Below are 19,803 nucleotides of genomic sequence, written 5' to 3'. Positions count from 1 at the left end.
TCTCTATTATTATGTATTGCAATGTACTGCTGCCTCAAAACAACAAATTTCAGCACATACGCCAGTGATATTAAACCTGACTCTGATTCTTTCCTGTCATTGCTCCTTGACACGGAGCTTCTCGGAGTGATTCCCTCGTGTTCAAATTCTTGGGAGCACACTGAGCCCAGGCCTCTGCACTGTACCTAGGCTGAGTATATCGCAGACATTTCATTTTCAAGATTTTCTCTGTACAAACAGGGCATCACACCGTACCTGGATATAGCCGGAATTGTCAATCAGTATATTTTCAGGTTTCAGGTCTCTGTACAGAAGATCTAGTGAGTGAAGGTATTCGAAGGCGAGTACAATCTGTGCTGCATAAAATCGTGAGTGAGGTTCACTGGAAATAAGAAAAGGGTTATCAGACTCACTCTCAACAGCAGTGAGGTAAGAAACATTTTGTTCAATATGGCGAGTTCCAGACAGACACAAAAATCTCAGTGCAGACTGGTGTCCTGCTTAGCCAACTGAAGGAAACTTCTGGAAGAAAAGAATGTAAAACTGAAGGGAGAGAAGAAAGAAAAATGGCTACATTAAGGGTTATCGTTTGGCCAGTAGAATTTGTTCAGAGATAGCTATGTAACGGACTGTACAGATAATGAGTGTCAAGACACACCGGACATTTGAAAAGGCCGTATTATTCTCATTTATTGAGCATGCTATCTGTCAAAGCAGCCTTTGTTAGTAATCCCTGATTGACAGTGTTGTTTGGTTTTTGCAGCTGTAGATAAATGCATCGCCTCCATTTCAAATTGCATGAGAACTCAGACCTATTTTTATCTCGTCTATTTCCTCTCTCTTACTCATTATCATCCAGCTTGCTGTACACCTTGGGCTTTAATGGAGTAACACATTTAGAGCATTTTACAATTAGGTACTCTTTGGAGAGGAACAAACATCAGTGTTGTACAGAGTCATTCAAAGATATACAGGGTTGGGAGAACAGAATCGAAGAGGGGTGATGACAGTGAAAGAGAGAGAGAGGGTGGAAGAGGGGTTCATGGGAGGGGGCCAGTGGGGAGCAAGGGGACCGGGAGGGAGGGCAAGGGTTAGAAACTACAGAGGGAGGGTTGGGAGACAGCGAAGTGAGATAGGGCCAATGGGGAGGAGAGGCTGCAAAAGCAAAGGGGCCCGGGGAGAGGGAGGGAGGGAGGGGGTACAAGTGAGCTGAGGGAGAGGGTGGGAGAGAGTGGAGTGAGGGAAAGGGTGTGAGTGGTGTAATATTGATGTGACTCGGACACCGCTGTAGATTGAACAACGACGTTTATTCACCAGACTTTCATTTTTACTTCTCCACGTCCTGATGTCATACGCACTCTGACGCTATGAATACTCGCACAATACATTACATCCCCCTTCTCAAGACTTTTTTTTAACAACACTGTGAATTACCGAAACAATCCCTCTAGGTACGCCCTTCTTACAGTGCAACAACCATGACATAAACTAAAAAAAACTTACCTTCTTGTACTGTATTCTGCATTGTATCTTACAATACTAACAGCAGTGTATTTTCTTCTACTAACATAGACTAATAAACCTTTTATTTCACACCTTGGAACTTATAACATGTGTGACTTTGCCTCAAACTGTGTGAGACTGTATGTATGTCTAGTCTCTGTATCTAGCTGGAAGTTTGACGTCTCCCAGACCGTGTGTGATACAACTGTGACTGTGCTTGTCCTTCATCAATGTCAGTCTCTCGAGTGGCCTCTGTGTCTTTGCGGTCTGCATCACTCTTGGTGTTGTTTGTTTCCATGTCTGTATCTGTGGAAATGCCCTGTGCATCTGTACGTGGAAACTCCCTCTCGCCTGTCTTCAGCAGATGCTTCCTGTTCCTCCTGTAGACTCTTCCATCCAGGGTGCGAACTATGAAGGATCTTGGTTGCTGATGTCTGTTCACAACCACAGCTGGTTGCCAAGTGTCTCCTCTCTGTATTCTGACATTTTCACCTGTATGCAGATCTGGCAACTGTCTTGTATGTCTGTCTTAGTAGCTCTTTTGCTTTATTTGCTTGTACTTTTGCTTGTCATATACTTGAGCATTACCTTCAGGAGTCAGTAGAGTTGTGGATGTTGGCAGTTTGGACTTCAGACGACGTCCCATCAACAGCTGCGCAGGAGAGAACCCCTCACCCTCAATCGGTGTGTTGCGGTATTCAAGCAGAGCAATATAAGGGTCACCGTTGCTGCTATGTGCCTTCTTGAGCATGTTCTTGACAGTTTGTACAGTTCTCTCTGCTTGTCCATTAGACTGAGCGTGCCCTGGACTGGAAGTAACATGTTGAAATTCCCAGCTTCCTGAGAACCCTCTGAACTCACCACTGGCATATTGTGGACCATTGTCACTAACGACAATATCTGGAATACCATGTCTTGCGAATGTCGACTTCATTGTGGTAATGACACTTCAACTGGACGTGTCACTTAACTTGGCGATCTCTGGATATTTTGAATAGTAGCCCACACAAAGCAGATATTCTGCACCATTGTAGTGAAAGAAATCTGTGCCAATCTTCTCCCAAGGTCTTCCTGGTAGTGGTAGCTGTACCACAGCTCTGACCTTTTCATCATCTGGTTTTAGCCCATCAGCACTGAGTACATGACCTATGTATTTGATCTCTGTAATTCTGATCTTACATTTACTTTTGTTCAGTTTTAGGTTGTACTCACGTGCTCTCTCCAGGAGCTTCCTCAGTCTCCGATCATGTTCCTCAATTGTGTCACCCCATATCAGCAAATCATCAATGATGTTGACCACCCCATCCAGGTCTTCAATCATTTGCACCACGGATCTCTGGAATACCTCTGATGCAGAAGAAATCCCAAAGGGTAGACGCAGGAAACGATATCTCCCTATGGACGTGTTGAAAGTACATAATTTGGAACTTTCTTCATCCAGCTTGATCTGCCAGAAACCTTGATTTGTGTCTAATACTGAAAAGTATTTCGCATTAGGCATGCGAGAGACAACCTCTTCAACTGTGAGCAGCGGATAGTGCACTCTTTTGATGGCTTAGTTGAGATCTTGTGGATCCATGAAAATCCTCGTCTTTATTTCTGTGACCACTGTCACCATACTATTCACCCAGTCGGTCGGTTCTACTTGTCTTGTTATGACTCCCATCTGTTCCATTCTGTGTAGCTCCTCCACTGCTCGATCCCTGAGAGCTACTGGATTCTTTCTCGGGGCATGCACGACTGGTGCAATAGTTAGATCAATCTGGATATTGTGTTTCCCTGGTAAACATCCTAAACCAGAAAACAAGTCATCAAAGTCTTTAAGAATGTCATTTTCTTTTTCAACACCATAGATTCACTTCACCAGGCCTAGCTTTGTGCATGTTGCTTTGCCCAGTATTGCTGGAACGTGTTGCTGTACTATTTCAAACTCGATCTTGTATTGTTGACCTTTGTACACACAGGTGAGTGGTTTTTTTGCCCAGTGGCGCCATCTTGTGGCTGAAATATGCAACAAGCTTGCAGGTGGATTTTCTCAGTCTTCCTCAGATGTCCAGTGAGTTGAATGTTTCTGCTGACATTACATTGCACTTTGCCCCAGTGTCAAGCTTAAATGTCACATTCCTCCTGTATATTATCCGATCTTGAGTCCAATCATCTTCATCTTCCATCTCTGCACTGTCAATATTCTTGATGCATACCTCCTGTTCCACTTCAACTGTGCCAATGAACATGTCACTGTTGCTCTCAATCTGTTCCACAGCATGCATTTTCCTTGCGTGCTCCTTCGATTTGCACATCTTTGCAAAGTGATTTCTTTTCTGGCCCTTTGGTGAGGTAACTTGACAGGGTTGCCCCGGTGAGGAAAGGTGACTTACTGGCACTCGCTTCGGGGGGAGACTAGGCTTGCTCCGGCCAGATGACATTGGCTCACAGTACTTTTGGTGACTTTGCGAACACTCCCGTGCCGAGCGGCTGAAAGCCGGAGACAATAAACTGCTGGTTCAGCCGAGAGTAAATTGCCTCCAATCACCAAGCCCAAGGGACACAGGAAAACAGGGAACCAAAGAGAAACAAGGAGTCAACGGTCCGGATTGTAACAGAAACAAAGTAAATTTAAAAGGACCCCGATCAGACCATGACAAAAAGTTTAGGGGTAACATGAGGGGGAACTTCCTCACTCAGAGAGTGGTAGCTGCGTGTAACGAGCTTCCAGCAGAAGTGGTTGAGGCAGGTTCGATGTTGTCGTTTAAAGTTAAATTGGACAGCTATATGGACAGGAAAGGAATGGGCAGGTTGGTGGAACTAGGTGAGAGTAAGAGTTTCGGCATGGACTAGAAGGGCTGAGATGGCCTGCTTCCGTGCTGTAACTGTTGTATGGTTATATAACTTGCATGTCTGACCAACGGCTGGATACTTTCTGTATCCATGTTTATAACCACATCTGTGGCAGTTAACTTCCTTTTGCTCATCCTGTGGAGCTGGCTTTGTCCTACTCTTGTCAGTTTTCACAGTTTCTTCTGTTTTTGATTTCTTCCCCCGCAGCGAGTTTCACAGTTTTTATTTTGTGCACTTCAATCTCTTCATTGAGCACTTTAACCTGACTTGACGTAATCTCGCTGGCACGGCAAACATCAATCGCCTTTTCTAATGTAAGATCTGCCTCTCTCAATAGCCTGCCTCTCACTTGATCATCCTGTATGCCGCATACAATCCTGTCACGTATTAAAGAGTCATGCAGTTGTCCAAATTCACAGTTTTTTCCCTTGTTCTTCAAATCTGTTACATAGGTGTCTATGGTCTCTATTGGTCCTTGAGCCCTCGTGAAAAATCTGTATCGGATGTACAGTAGGTTCTTTTTTGGTTCGCAGTAATCTTGAAACTTTTTCTTCAACACTTCAATTTTATCTTGCTCATCATCTTGGAAGACAAACGTGTTGTAAACCTTTATTACCTCTTCTCCTGCCACATGCAGAAACGTAGCACATTACACTTTCTCCGTCTTTTCAGCTACGCCGGTAGCGGCGCAAAACAGCTCAAATGTGACTCGGACACCAGACACCATGTTTATTCACCAGACTTCCATTTTTACTTCTCCATGTCCTGACGTCATACGCCCTCTGACGCTACGAATACTCACACAATACATTACAAGAGGGAGGGCGGGGGAGCGAGCAGAAAGTCAGGCGAGCCGGAGTCTGGGCGGGTGAGCAGGACTGGAGGGCGGGGGTGCGGAGGAGCAAGTGGGAGGGCAGGGGTGTGAGGGAAAGAGAAGTCGGGGAAAGGGAGGGCGGCAGGGCAGGGGAGTGAGAGAGAAGGATGGCTATGGGCAGCAGAGGAAGGGGAAGGGTGGGGGAGTGAGAGGGAAAGAGAGCGGGAGGGTGGGGGAGTGTGGCGAGAGGGCGGGCGGGGAGAGAGTGGCGAGAGGGCGGGGTGAATGGAGAGCAGGCAGGGTGAACGGAGAGTGGGTGGGGAGAGAATGCAGAGAGGGAGGGATAGAGTGGAGAGAGGGAGGGATAGAGTGGAGAGAGAGTGTAGAGAGGGAGGGATAGAGTGGAGAGAGAACCAGACAGACAAACAAACAAAGGGAGGGAGAGTGATCAAACAAAAGACCAGAAGACCATGACAAAGAAATTGGACCCTCGAGTTGGCTCCAATTTTCCATCATGGCTGATCCATTTCCCTCTCAACTCCATCCTCCTATCTTCTCCCCATAACCTTTCTTCCCTTGACTAACTCCACCTGTCAAACTCCACCTTAAATACACCCAATGACCTGGCCTCCACATCTGTCTGTGGCAATGAGTTCCACTGACCAAAGGAATTCCTCATCTCCATTCTAAAGAAATGTCCCTCTACTCTGAGGCCATGCCCTCTGATCCTAGACTCACACACTTTAGGAAAGATCCACTCTATCTAGGCCTTTCAAAATTCGATAGGTTTCAATGCATCCCCTGTCATTCTAAATTCCAGCAAGTAAAAGGCCCAAAGCCATTAATTGCTCCTCATATGATAAGCCTTTCATTCCTGGAATCATTCTTGTGAACCTCCTCTGAACACTCCCCAATGTCAGCACATCCCTTCTTAAATAAGGAGCCCAAAAACTGCTCAAAATTCTTCAAGTGAGGACTCTCCAGTGTCTTATAAAGCCTCTGCATTACATCCTTGCATTTATAGTCAGTATTATTGCACATTATTTATATATTTAATATACTATATGAAATATTATAATATTTTATATTATTTACCTCTTGAAATGTATGCTAACATTGCATTTCCTTTCCTCACCTCCAATTCAACCTGTAAATTAACCTTTAGGGAATCCTGCACAAAGTTCCTTTGCGCCTCAGATTTTTGAATTTTCTCCCCATTTAGAAAATAATCTATGCTTTTATTCCTTCTGTAAATGTGCATGACAATACACTTCCTGACACTTGCTATATCTTTGCCCATTCTCCTAAACTGCCCAAGTCCTTCTGCAGCTTCCCTGCTTCCTCAACACTAACTGTGACTCCACCTATCTTTGTATTGTCCACAAACCTGACCGCAAAGTTCTCAATTCCGCCATTCAAATCCTTGACATACAGCACATTAAGAAGCAATCCCAACACCAACCCCTATGGAATACCAGTAGTCACAAGCAGCCAATCAGAAAAGTCTCCCTTTATTCCCACTCTTTACCTTCTACTAATCAGCCAATCTTCTATCCATGCTAGTATCTTTCCTGTAATACTATGGGCTGTTAGCTTGTTAAGCAAGTTCATGTGAGGGACCTTCAAAACCCAAGTACACAATATCCACCAATATTGCTAATGTCTCCACAATCTCTTCAGCTACCTCCTTTAGAACCCAAGGGTGCAGTCCATCTCATCCCGGTGATTTACCTACCTTGAAACCTTTCAGCTTTGTAAACACTTTCTTCCTAGTAATGGCAACTTCACCCACTTCTTCCCTTGACACTCTTGAACTTCCAGCATACTGCTAGTGTATTCCACAGTGAAGGTTGATGCAAAATGTTTATTCAATTCGTCCGCCATGTCCTTGTCCCCATTACTATCTCTCCAGCGTCACTCTCAAGCAGTCTTTCACTCTTTTATATATCTGAAAAAACTTTCTGTATTCCTTTGATATTGTTGGCTAGCTTACCTTAATATTTTATCTCCTCCCCTCCCCCATGGCTTATTTTAGTTGCCTGCTGTGGGTTTAAAGTTAACAAATCCTTTAACTTCCCACTACTTTCTGCTCTATTATATGTTCTCTCTATTGCTTTTATGTTGACTTTGACTTCCCTTGTCAGCTACGGTTGCGTCATCCTGCCTTTAGAATACCACTACTCCTTTGAAATGCATTTATCCTGCACTTTACAAATTGCTCCCAGAAACTCCAGTCATCACTGCTCTGCTGTCATCCCTGCTTGTGTCTCCTTCCAGTCAGCTTTGGCCAGCTCCTTTGTAATTCCCTTCACTATAAAATACTGATGCATTTGACTTTAGCTTCTCCATCTTAAATTGCATAGTGAATTCAATCATATTATGATCACTGCCTCCTAAGGGTTCCATTACCTTAAGCTCCCTAATCAAATCTGGTACATTACACAACACACAAACCAGAATAGCTGATCCTCTAGTGGGCTTAACCACAAGCTGCTCTAAAAAGCCACCTTATTGGCGTTCTACAAATTCTCTCTCTCGGAATTCAGCACCAACCTAACTTTCCCCAAGCTACCTGCATATTGAAATCACCCCCCCCCCCACAGGGCTATCATAGCAGTCCTTATGATTTCATTTTTAGCAACAGGGCTACACCACCCTCCTCTGCCTACCTGCCTCTCTTTTTGATACGATGTCTATCCTTGGATGTTAAGCACCCAACTATAATCTTCTTTCAGTCACGACTCAGTAATGCCCACAACATCATATCTGCCAATCTCTAATTGTGCTACAAGATCCTCTACTTTATTCTGTATACTGTGTGCATTCAAATATAAAACCTTCAATCCTGTATCCAACACCCTTTTCAATTTTGTCCCCCTTCTACACCTCAACTCATCCCACTGACTGAAATTTTACCCTATCATCTGCCTGTCCTTCCTAACAGACACTGCTTCTGTTTGTAAACCAACTATCCCATCTTCAGTACTATCATTCCGTTTCTCATCTCCCCCGCCAATTTAGTTTAAACCCTACCCAACTGCTCTAGCAAACCTGCCACGAGGATATAGGTTCCCCTCAGGGTCGGATGTAACCAGTTCCTTTTATACCTTCATACCTTCCCCAAAAGAGATCCCAATGATCCAGAAATCTAAAACCATGCCCACTGCATCAGCTTCTCAGCCATGCATTCATCTGCCAAATCACCCTATTCTTACCCTCACTGGTGTGTGGCACAGGCAGCAATCCAGAAATTGCTACCATGTAGGTTCTGCTTTTCAGCTTACTTCCTCTCCTTCTTCAGGACCTCCTCATTTTTCCTACCTATGTTGGTGGTACCAATGTGTACCAAGACTTCTGGCTGCTCACACTCCCCCTTTAGAAGGTAAAGAACGACTTATAGAAAGAGTGACATGGAGAAAAAGAATGGAACCTCATGAAGGAGGATTTGAGATAAATAAAATTACGAGGGACGTACATAAGGTAGATAATAGGAAACTTTTCTTCACAGTTGAAGCAGCAAAAACTAAGGGTCAAAGTTTTAAGAGAATGGGTAAGAGGTTTAGAGTGGACATAAGAAGGAATTTTCTCAACGCGAAGGTGGTTGGAATCCAGAAATCTCCCTGAGTAGGTGGTGAAGCAGAGACTCTCACAGCATTTCATAAGTATCTAGCCAAGTACTTGGATTCTCAAAGCGTACAAGGCTTTGGGCCAAGTGCTGGCAAATGAGATGAGCATATCTGGACACTAGTATACAATGGTCAGTATGATATGATGGGTCAAAGGGCATGTTTCTGTCCAGTATGACTTGATAACTAACATAACTCTCATGGAGACAGGAGTCCTGATGCAGAGTCTTTGCTCAAACACTTGACCGTTCCTCTGACATCACAGATGCTACCTGACTCATCTAGTAGTTTGATTCATCATATCGTTTCTTTTTAAATCTTTTTATTAAATTAGTACACACAGGGTAAAACATATAGCAACCAATACATTGTTACGATATAGATATACAAGAAATATTAACACAAAAAAAATGAAAACAACATAGGTTAGTTAAAAAATAACACAGTAATATAATTGTATACTAGTTTTCCATATAACCCCAAAAAAACTACCGTGCCACTAAGCTATAAAGCAAAGCAATGGGCTAGCTAGGTAAATAGTAAACATAACCAGATTAAACAATCATGTCCTCAAACCCGACCTCCATTAATAGCAGATAAAATCCACGAAGGGAGTATATATATGATCAGAGAGAAAAAAAAAGTTACATTAAATGAAAATATTGAATAAAAGATCTCCAGGTCTGTTCAAATTTAACTGAAGTATCATAAAGATTACTTCTGATTTTTTTCCAAATTTAGACACAGAATCGTTTGAGAGAACCAAAAAAATGTAGTTGGGGCATTAATCTCCTTCCAATGTTGTAAAATACACCTTTTCGCCATTAAAGTAAGAAATGCAATCATTCTACGCGCTGAGGGGGATAAATTACTAGAAGTTTTAGGTAATCCAAAGATAGCAGTAATAGGGTGGGGAGAAATATCACTATTCAAAACCTTTGAGATAATATTAAAAATGTCTTTCCAAAAAGTTTCCAGAGCAGGACAAGACCAAAACATATGGGTCAAGGAGGCTATCTCGCCATGACATCTATCACAAAGAGGGTTAATATGAGAATAAAAACAAGCTAATTTATCTTTAGACATGTGTGCTCTATGGACAACTTTAAACTGAATTAAGGAGTGTTTGGAACAGATAGAGGAAGTGTTAACTAGTTGTAAAATATGAGCCCAGTCATCTGCCGAGATAGTAAGGCCCAATTCCTATTCCCAGTCGGTCCTAATCTTATCGAATGGAACTATCCTGAAGTTTCATGATAATATTATAAATAATAGCCGTTACACCTTTCTGACACGGGTTGAGGTTAATGATAGCGTCTAAAATATTTGTGGGGGTAACGCCGAAGGGGAAGAAAGTATGGTATTTAGAACACTTCTAACTTGCAAATATCTGAAAAAATGTGTTCTTGGTAAATTGTCTTTGTTAGATAACTGTTTAAAAGACATAAGGGAACCATCTGAAAATAAGTCCAAAAACCGTGATATACCATTAGTCTTCCAAATTTGAAAGGCACGGTCCGTAGAGGAGGGGAGAAAGAATATATTGCCAATAATAGGAATCGCTAGCACAAATTGATTAAGATCAAAAAATTTTCGGAATTGAAACCAAATGCATAAGATATGTTTAACTATCGGGATACAAACTTGTTTATAGCATTTCAAATCGGAAGGATGACTCATCATATCATGCAGACCATTAAGTGCCCAGGTATACTCACCCTATTTTTCATCTCATCTTTCTCTGACTTTTGCTCTTTGGAACACATGCTTTAACTTCCAAAGCCTAAAATGTCAAACTGATATAATGAAACTAACTCAGTGTCTGGTCAACCAAGAAATACAGCTGTGGCTTGTTACAGTTTCCTGATTAGTGTTCAATCAGTTTGTTAACTGGATGTGTTTTAATGCTGAGGTGTTGTGCAATATTAAACAAATCAGAATCCTTCATGATGAATTTATCACATAATTTCTTACAGGTTCATGACACTAACCTGAACCTCCCGCTTCTCCTTAAATGTGAAAACATCTCACCGCCCTGAATATATTCCATCACCATATACAAATTAGTGTTATCCTGAAAAGGAAAATTATACAGGTTAGAAACAAGTCCTACAAAACACAAATTGTAGATGAATTCATCCTCTTCTAGTGTATAGGTGAGCAGTAGAATCAATGGGAATGTAGAGAGAATAAAATACGAGCAAATGAGTGATTGTCGGCTAGCATAGACTTACAGAGCTGAAGTGCGATTTCATTCTATCAAGTCAAGTCAAGTCACTTTTTATTGTCATTTCAACTATAACTGCTGGTACAGAACATGGTAAAAGTGAAACGATGTTTTCCAGGACCATGGTGCTACATGAAACGATACAAAAACTACACTGAACTAGTAAGAAAAAACACAAAAACTACACTAGACTACAGTCCTATCCAGGACTGCCTGAAGTGCACAAAACAGTGCAGGCACTACAATAAATAATAAACAAGACAGCAGGCACAGTAGAGGGTATAGTAGGTTGGTGTCAAGCCAGACTCTGGGTATTGAGGAGTCTGATGGCTGGGGTAAGAAACTGGTACATAGTAACATGACATTCATGTTGCCTTTTCCTTGCTAACAGCATGAGAATAGGGTAGGAATGACATGTCAGAAGATCTACAACTACAATTGTTAGATATTTGAAACCATCACACACTTGGATTATAAGAAATACGACAAGCAAATAAATTTCTGGTCATAGAAGTGAGAATTGCTGATAGGAGTGGACAAATGTGGAATTAACTCATGGTCTTCCAGAGTTGAGTTTGAACACTGTTGCAGGGCAAAGAACAGTGACGACTAATAGCCAGTAAATCAGAATGTGGATTGTGCTAATGTACTAACAGGGAAGTGAAGACAAAAGTACAGATATGGAATGCAAGTCTCTGGAACTTAACTGATTATGTTAGAGCATACACACATTATTGTAATAGGAAATTGGATTTACTGCTAGGGCTGTCAGTAATCATTTTATTCTGTAATCAGAACCTAATCCGCTACTTAATTCAAGTAGCCACAATTCAGTCATTGAGATGTTGTTTTACTGGTAATCTTGTCAACTAAGAATAAAAACAGTTCCAAACTTATGCTCAGGCAGATCAGCTTTGACTGGTCTCCTGGTGCGTATCAGTCTTTAATATTTCACCCGTTATTTCAAGCACCAACTCTGTTACCTTTCAGTTTGCTGCTACATGCACACTTTGGGATTAAAGGGTGGGGTAAACTGATAAATATGTAGATTTATTATTTTTATATAGAACAGTATCATCACAGTACAGGCCCTTCAGTCCAATATATTGTGCTGACCTTTCAACTTACTCCAAGATCAGTCTAACACTTCCCTCCCACATAACCCTCCAGTTTTCTTTCATCCGCGTGCCTATCTAAGAACCTCTTAAATGTCTGTAATGTATTTGCCTCTACCACCACTCTATCAGCACATTCTATGCACCCACCACTCTCTGTGTGGAGGGAAAATACTACCTCTTTCATCACCCCTGTACTTTCCTCCAATCATCTTAAAATTATGCCTTCTTGTATTGCCATTTTCACATGGGAAAAAGACACTGGCTGTCCACTCTATCTATTCCGCCTATTATCTTTGTAACACCCTGGTTAAGATTTTTTACTGGCATGCTGTATGTATTTCATTTTAGCAGTTCTGGAAGAGCAATCCATTCTGCTTTCAGCCTGTTTGGGTTTGTGCTGAGATAAAGGGCTTTGTTGTTCAATTTAGGAATGTGGTGTCGGCCAATCAGGATGGTGGAATTGGGAGAAGGTTCTAGAGAACGCTGGAGAGGTTTTTTGTGAGGGACAGTGGTGTAGGTGGAGGTCTTTATGGTGGGAGCTGGGAGAAGACAGGAGGGAAGATGGCTGAGGATGCCTTCCCTGTGGCACAAGGTGCTTCATGTAGATGAATGGCTTCAAGGAGGAAGGACCAGTACTCCGTGGGAGAGCCTGTTTGTTCGTGATGGATTTCGAGTGACATTCAGGAGGTGGTGTGTGTTTTCATGCAGACTTAGGGTCCAGTGCGAGTTACAGACAACCTCAAGATGAGCTCCAATTTAGGTGCACATTTGATTGCTTAATTATAATGAGCCCTTTTTGTGTTTTTTTTTCTTTTCTTTATTAACTCTTTGGTTAGCATTCATAAATATACTTTCTTTATAATTGTGTGCATTATTATTTTTTTCCAACAGCCCATCACAGGAGGCAGTAAACAGTAAATCACACAGCATTCACACAAAGCGGGCTGTGGGTGGGTGAGACATCCCAACCTCATGGGCTTGGCGGGACCAAAGTCGTATACACCCTAGATGTATGGAGCCTGTAAAAGGGTGGTTTCCTTACCGCAGAGCCCAGTGGCAGTTAGCGAGGGGCTAACGAGCTGACGAGCTGCATTTCCTGAGGTGCCCAGTAAAAAGGGGTTTCATCTTCAACACCTCCATCAAGTCAAGGTGCCATTATAGCACAGCAGTTGCTTAGGGCATTGGATTTCAGAGTACAATTCCAGGGCCGCCTGTGAGGAGTTTGGGTGTTCTCCCTGTTACTGCCTGGGTTTCCTTCGGGGGCTCTGATTTCCTCCCACAGTTCAAAGACTTACCAGTTAGTAAAGTTAACTGGTGATTGTAAATTATCATGCCATTAGGCTAGGGTTAAATAGGTGGGTTGCTGGGCTGTGCAGCTCAGCTCACTGGGCCCTTTGAGCCTGCTACAAACTGTATCTTTAAGTAATAAATAATTAAGCTCTCATCCTCCTTCGCTCCAAAGAGAAGCAAACTAGCTTGCTCAACCTTTCCTCATAGGCAGAATCCTGATAAATTTCAGTATACTCTCTCTAAAGCTTCCACATCCTTATAATGAAGCAAACAGAACTGAAGACAATACTCCAAGTCACAAACAGGAGAAGATCTGCAGATGCTGGAAATCGAAGTAATACACACAAAATGCTGCAGGAATTCAGCAGGCCAGTCAGTATCTATGGAAAGGAGTAAAATGGCAACTGTTTACTCTTTTCTGTAAATGCTGCCTGGCCTGCTGAGTTCCTCCAGCATTTTGTGTGTATTACAATACTCCAAAGTATACAGATTATTTGATCAAATCATCGCACAAGGCAGTGCAAGAGAAAGTCAATAACAGAAGACAATATATACACGCTGGCTACTTTTAGTACCTCCTATACATAAGAAAGTGGTCCCCTGAGTGTGTGTTTGTGTCTTCTGCTGTTGTACCCCATCCACTGCATCGTATCATATAAGTAGTCTGTTTAATAGTCTTATAACAGTGGGGCTGAAGCTGTGGTACATGCGTACAGGCTTTTGTACCCTCTGCCCAATGGGAGGGGTCTCTGATTATACTGACTATTTTACTGAGGTAGAAAGATGTAAAGACATGGTCCACAGGGAGTAAGCTGGCTTTCCATGATGTGATGAGCTGTGCCCACATCTCTCTGCAGTTTCTTATAATCTCAAGCAATACGGTTGTCATACCAACCTGTGATGTATCCGTCCAGGATGCTTTCTGTGGTGCATTGATAAAAATTGGTGAGAGTCAACAGGGACTTTGCTTTTGAGGAAGTAGAGGTTCTGATGAACTTTCTTGGCCATGGTGTTTATGTGGTTGGACCAGTCAGCTATTAGTGATGTTTATTCCCGGGAACATGAACCCCAAACCATCTCCAAGTCAGCACCATGAATGTAAACAGTAGTTTGTGCATTGTCCCAATACTTAAAATCAATGACCGGCTCTGTCATATTGTTGACACTGAGGCAAAGGTTGTTATCATGACAGGTTTCCTTTCACTTTCCTGTAATCTGACTCAATTATTCAAGATATGTCCGACTGGAGTGGTGTCATCTGTAAACTTGTGGATGGAGTGAGAGCAGAATCTGGCCATGCAGTTATGAGTGTATAGGGTGGAAAGTAGGGAGCTGAGAATGCAGCCCAGTGGGGCACCGGTGTCGAGAATGATTATGGTGGAGGTATTGCTGTCTATCCTTACTAATTGTGGTCTGTTGGTCAGGATGTGTCAAGGATACAGAGAAGTATTGAGTCCCAGGCTTGGCAGAGGAGTTTATTTGGAAATACGGTATTGAAGCCAAGGATAGAGTCAATAAAGAGTAGTCTGACAGTGTCCACATAATCTAAATGCTCCGGAGATTTATATGTAGGGCCAGGGAGATAGTCCCACCATGGACCTGTTTCAGCAATAGTTGAATTTCCACAACTATCTTCACAGAGCATTTCATGATGGTGGATGACAGTAACACTAGGCGGTAGTCATTAAGACATTAAAACCTTATGTTTTTAGGGATACTGAGATGGTGGTGGTGTTCTTAAAGCAGGTAGGAACCTCAAATTGAAGTACAGAGTAGTTAAAAATGTCTACAAATACCCCTGTCAGTTGATCTGTAGAGGATCTAAGGACATGGGCAGGGACACATTTAGCCAGATGCTTTAATTGTTTGGACATAGTTTTTATAGATTCATAAAATATATTCAATTCATTTAATCTGAGTACTTGTCAGCAAGATGGTGCCAGTGACCAACAGTGAAATTTTGCAGACAGCTCAGAAAACTGCTAGATACTTGATGTACTTCTTCTGAACTTTCCCTTTTAAGGATATACTTTTGACCCTAGGTAAGAAACTGGCACTTTTATAATCTCCTGGGGGAATTGGAGAACTAGACTCTTCAAAAGTGCAGGTACGGCCAGGGTGGTCATTGCTGGGGCTGGACGATGCGTTGAGGCCTGATAGCGGAAAACAAACCTGTGGTCGGCTCCATTACTCCGTGCTGATTAAAATCATCAAGAATGAGAGTGGAAAACAAACAGACGTTCAGTGATATCTACCTGTGTTTGACCAGTCTCCCTCTCTTCTCGCTACTACTGTTGAGTGGGAGGTGCAGAATTCTTTGGTCCCACACTACCAGGTTCAGGAGCAGTTGCTGCCTTGCCACCATCAGCTCCTGGACGGGCTTCACTCACTTCAGCGACTTACTTTCTGGGTCTCTGCAGTTCACAGTCCAAGTGCTATTTGCTTTTTCTTACCATTTGTGTGATTTGGGACTCTCTTTGTGGACCAGTTCAGAGCACTAGTTGCTTGCGGTTACTATTTGCATGGTGTTTTCTTCCTCTGCACATAGGATGTCCAGTGTTTTGTTTTTAAATGGGTTCCTTTTTGATGGGCATGATGTTTTTCTTTTCTGCAGACTGGGTGTTTGATGGCCTTCTTCTTCATATAGGTTCTTTAGGGTTTCTTTGTTTCGTGGTTGTCTGTGAGGAGACGAACCTCAAGGCTGTATAATATATACATACTTAAAGTGTACTTTGAACTTTTAACTTTAATTTGTCCCCTTTTGCAAGTTGGATATGTGGTGCAGCATCACTTCAGACTTAGTACCACATGGACTGAACAGATCATATCAGAGGGATGAGAGGGGATCTTATAGAAACATATATAATTATGAAAGGGATAGGTAAGACAGAGGCAGGAAAACTTGTTCCCACTAGTGAGTGAGACTAGAAATAGGGAGCATAGCCTCAACATCTGAAGCAATAGATTCTAGCTAGAAATGAGGAGAAACTGTTTATCCTAGAGAGTAATGAATCTGTGGAATTCTCTGCTACAGAAGCAGTATGTATCAGAAAGTTACAGTTAGATTGATTTTTGCATAGCAGGGGAATTAGAGTTTTGGCAAAAAGTCAAGTATGTGTATCTAAATCCATGGCCAGATCAGGCATGATATTATTAAAGAGCCGAACAAGTTTGATGGGCCAGATGGCTGACTCCTGCTCCTATTTCTTACCAGGCATAGTGCACGGCAGACTGACATCAAGAATAGGGAACCAAATCTGGGAGTTTGCCAGAGCAAACATCATCATATCTATACTGTCCTAGAGGACTCAGGTGAGTGACAGGATAGGGATGTTTTCTCAACAAGGCTGATTCAAAGGCATGAAACCGTGAGCACTATGGCTGCCATATTATACTGGCAAATGACAAGAGCCCACAAATCTACTTGCTCTTCAGTGAAGTCAAGATGAACCAGATCTTTCCCCACAGTCCAATGACTAGATGACTTCTCTGATGCAGCACTAAGCAGCAAATTGGGAGAGTCAGGAGATCCTGGGGTGTGGGCGTTGCGAGCCAAAGTGATTGCTAGCTCCATGAAGAGGACAGTCCATACATGAAATGACAATTCAGTGGAAATAGGCTCTGTGTTGGAGGGCATGGCTGTACTTCTTGACCTGAGATATGGGACCTGCCTCCAACATTGGATTTGTGCAATCAGTATCACCACTCTTACACATCCATGGAATGAAAGCCTCAGCAGCTACTGGAAGAGCTGGAAAAAGACACATAATCCATTGGAGCACACCCTTTACACTTCTGAAGATGTTTTACAGGTCTGTAGTTGATTGGGATGTTGCCTATTCATATTTCCCAACATCAGCAAAATGTCCTTTTTAATTAACAAGAAAAGCAACAAACTAATGCAGTGTGCTCCTTCTTGAAGTGAGACAGTTCCACAACTACCATAATTTGGAGTCCAAAGCTCCATACGACATGGGGAGAAATGGACATTCCACAATGGTGAAAAATTTTGTATGATAAGATCCAAGGAGGAAGATTTGTATGCAATGGGAATCAACCATAAATGCGTACTCCAACTTTACAAATAGCTTGATTTCACCCATAGTTGATTGTTAGTGTGATTCATCCAATGTAAAGTAGAAAGTAAATAAAACAATATTACTGGATTAAATTTTATGGCCAGGTATTTATAGAATATCTTTGCTGTAAAGTACCCACAAACATGCTTTACTGCATGAGATCTAACCAAGTTCTTAATATCATACTTAGCTACAGTATGATTTGAGGCAATTTAAAAATTATTATTCTTGCTTTCAAGTGTATTTTTCCCTCTACCTCTTTCTATTTATTCTCAAAAGAGTTGCAACCTAGCAACTCTTTTAAGTAGTTATGCAATTCCAATTGCTCTTTATTTGTAAATCACCTATGCTTAACCACACAACAAAAGAGATCCTTGTCTTAAGTAGCTTAGATTCTAAATTCTCATCTCTCTCATCCCTCCTCCCTTAAGATACCACTGAAAATCAATCCCCCTCATCAAGTTCCTTCCCAATAACCTAAGTGGCTTTGAGTCAAACTCAGTTTGGCAACACTTCAGATTTCTGGTATCTAATTTTTATCTCCTTAAATTACTGTTATAGATTCTGCAGGACAGAAGAGATATTAAACCAATGCACTCTGATAGTGCAACATGATCATGATCACTTCTGCTAGGCCTGTTTCCGTGCTGTAATTGTTGTATGGTTATACGGTTATAATCACTTGAAGAAAAACATAGAAAAACAAGTGGCTGGTCAATATTCTGTAACCAACCAATAAATCTATTTATTATTGCTTGTGGAATACAACAGGCTTATAATTGGTGTTAGTGTAAAAGCATGACAATTAATGTTCCCTCTAAGGTGTGCGCGCACACATCTTTTGCTACTAGTGCACAAAGGAATTTAAACTGTGTACAAAAGGTTGTCATCCTCGGCTTCATTGATGTGTTAAGTATGCTTCACGATCATACATAATCACATTTCCTTTTCTGGTTTCTGATGCGGACGGTGGTGACAACGTAGAGTTTGCAATGATTTGTCTGCAAATTTTAGAACTGGCTTATTTATACTGTTTTTATAGAAGAAATTATTTAGTGTGTACATGTTGTTGTCACTGGGCAAAAAAATTGCACAGCACAAGATTTTTGCGCATACTGGTCATTACAAATTAAAGGGAGCATTAATATCAATCACTGTAATTGAAAAAATATTTAAATCATTGTAGTAAATGATTGAAACGATTTCAGTGTGAATGGGACTCTATTTCTTCTTATCACATGGTAATTTCTCTATTCCTTTCTTCAGTACCATGGAAACCTGAGCATGTCTGAAGGCCTTGTAGCAGTCCTCCATTGTAATTGTTCTCGTCCCTTTGCTTATTCCAACTGTCATCCCACAGAAGCCTAAATTTATCAGCACAAAAGAGAATTAGGAAAGCAGTGTGGTTCACACGTAACACTCAACACCCACCTTGAATGAAAATACCAGTTGCACCAGAAAAGGGAACTTGACAGCCTGTAGAATCCTTTTCTCATTGAGCGTGTGCTCGATCTGTTTCAGTTTTACCACCTTGGTGACAAAGAAAAGCAAAGACCGGATTAGCTATAAAACAGAACTGTTTCTGTTATATTTAGATGTGATAAGTTTATGAGGGGAAAAATGCACTCCCTACCTCACTTACCAGATCAGAAGACAGCGTAGCTGGGCAGACGAGCATATCCATTTGGCAGATAACCTTTTGAGCTATTTTATTCCAATTCTATTAAAACTCAGCTCTAGGCATGAATGACAAACTATTGTCATCCGACTGCACGTATATCACAAGCAGGTTTAATATCACAGGCGTATGTTGTGAATTTTGCAGCAGAGGTACACTACAATATATAGCAATAAAAACTATAAATTACATCGTTTATATAAAATAATAAATTAAATGCTGAATTGGACTCTTAAGAACACAACTACCAACACCATGGGTTTCTTAAATCTTCCTTTTTTTATATAGAAAATTTACATTATTGGGGCAAATCACTTTGGCTTCCTGTCATGTTAAAAAAAAATCTATACCTGTTCATGGCCTTTAGGATGTCTGTGTTTATATAACATACATTCGAAACAGCTTTAGGTATGTATGCCCCATATTTAGATCATGAATAAGTCGTATGTGAATTTATGCTGTGTTTTGAACCTTGGATCTGTTTGAGAATTCATTACAATTTGCTATGAGAAGTAGGAATTCCTACTTCAGCCAAAAGAGATGGAGACAGGCCTGGAGATGTATATACTGTATCAGTCAGTGTGTTTCCTGTATACTGCACAGTCAATCCTCATAAAACCTCACACATTC

The 19,803-nt window shown here is 41.6% G+C and overlaps 1 protein-coding gene across 4 annotated transcripts in view; it reads right to left on the bottom strand.

Annotated features, from left to right (window-relative positions):
* The window catches only part of LOC134339491 (cAMP-dependent protein kinase catalytic subunit alpha-like), a 219,536-nt gene that overhangs the window by 27,770 nt on the left and 171,963 nt on the right, over nucleotides 1-19,803 (bottom strand). For all 4 annotated transcript variants that reach the window (XM_063036047.1, XM_063036049.1, XM_063036046.1 and 1 more), the window contains exons 4-6: nucleotides 18,927-19,025; nucleotides 10,773-10,855; nucleotides 256-382 (exon numbers count right to left, since the gene is read on the bottom strand). In XM_063036047.1, the coding sequence (XP_062892117.1) occupies nucleotides 256-382; nucleotides 10,773-10,855; nucleotides 18,927-19,025 (309 nt within the window). The remainder of the gene's footprint in view (nucleotides 1-255; nucleotides 383-10,772; nucleotides 10,856-18,926; nucleotides 19,026-19,803) is intronic.

This window comes from Mobula hypostoma, chromosome 29 (genome assembly GCF_963921235.1).
Source record: "Mobula hypostoma chromosome 29, sMobHyp1.1, whole genome shotgun sequence".
NCBI classification, from domain to species: Eukaryota; Metazoa; Chordata; class Chondrichthyes; order Myliobatiformes; family Myliobatidae; genus Mobula; species Mobula hypostoma.
Note: the sequence above shows the minus strand (reverse complement) of the source record. Positions and strands in the feature narration are given on the sequence as shown.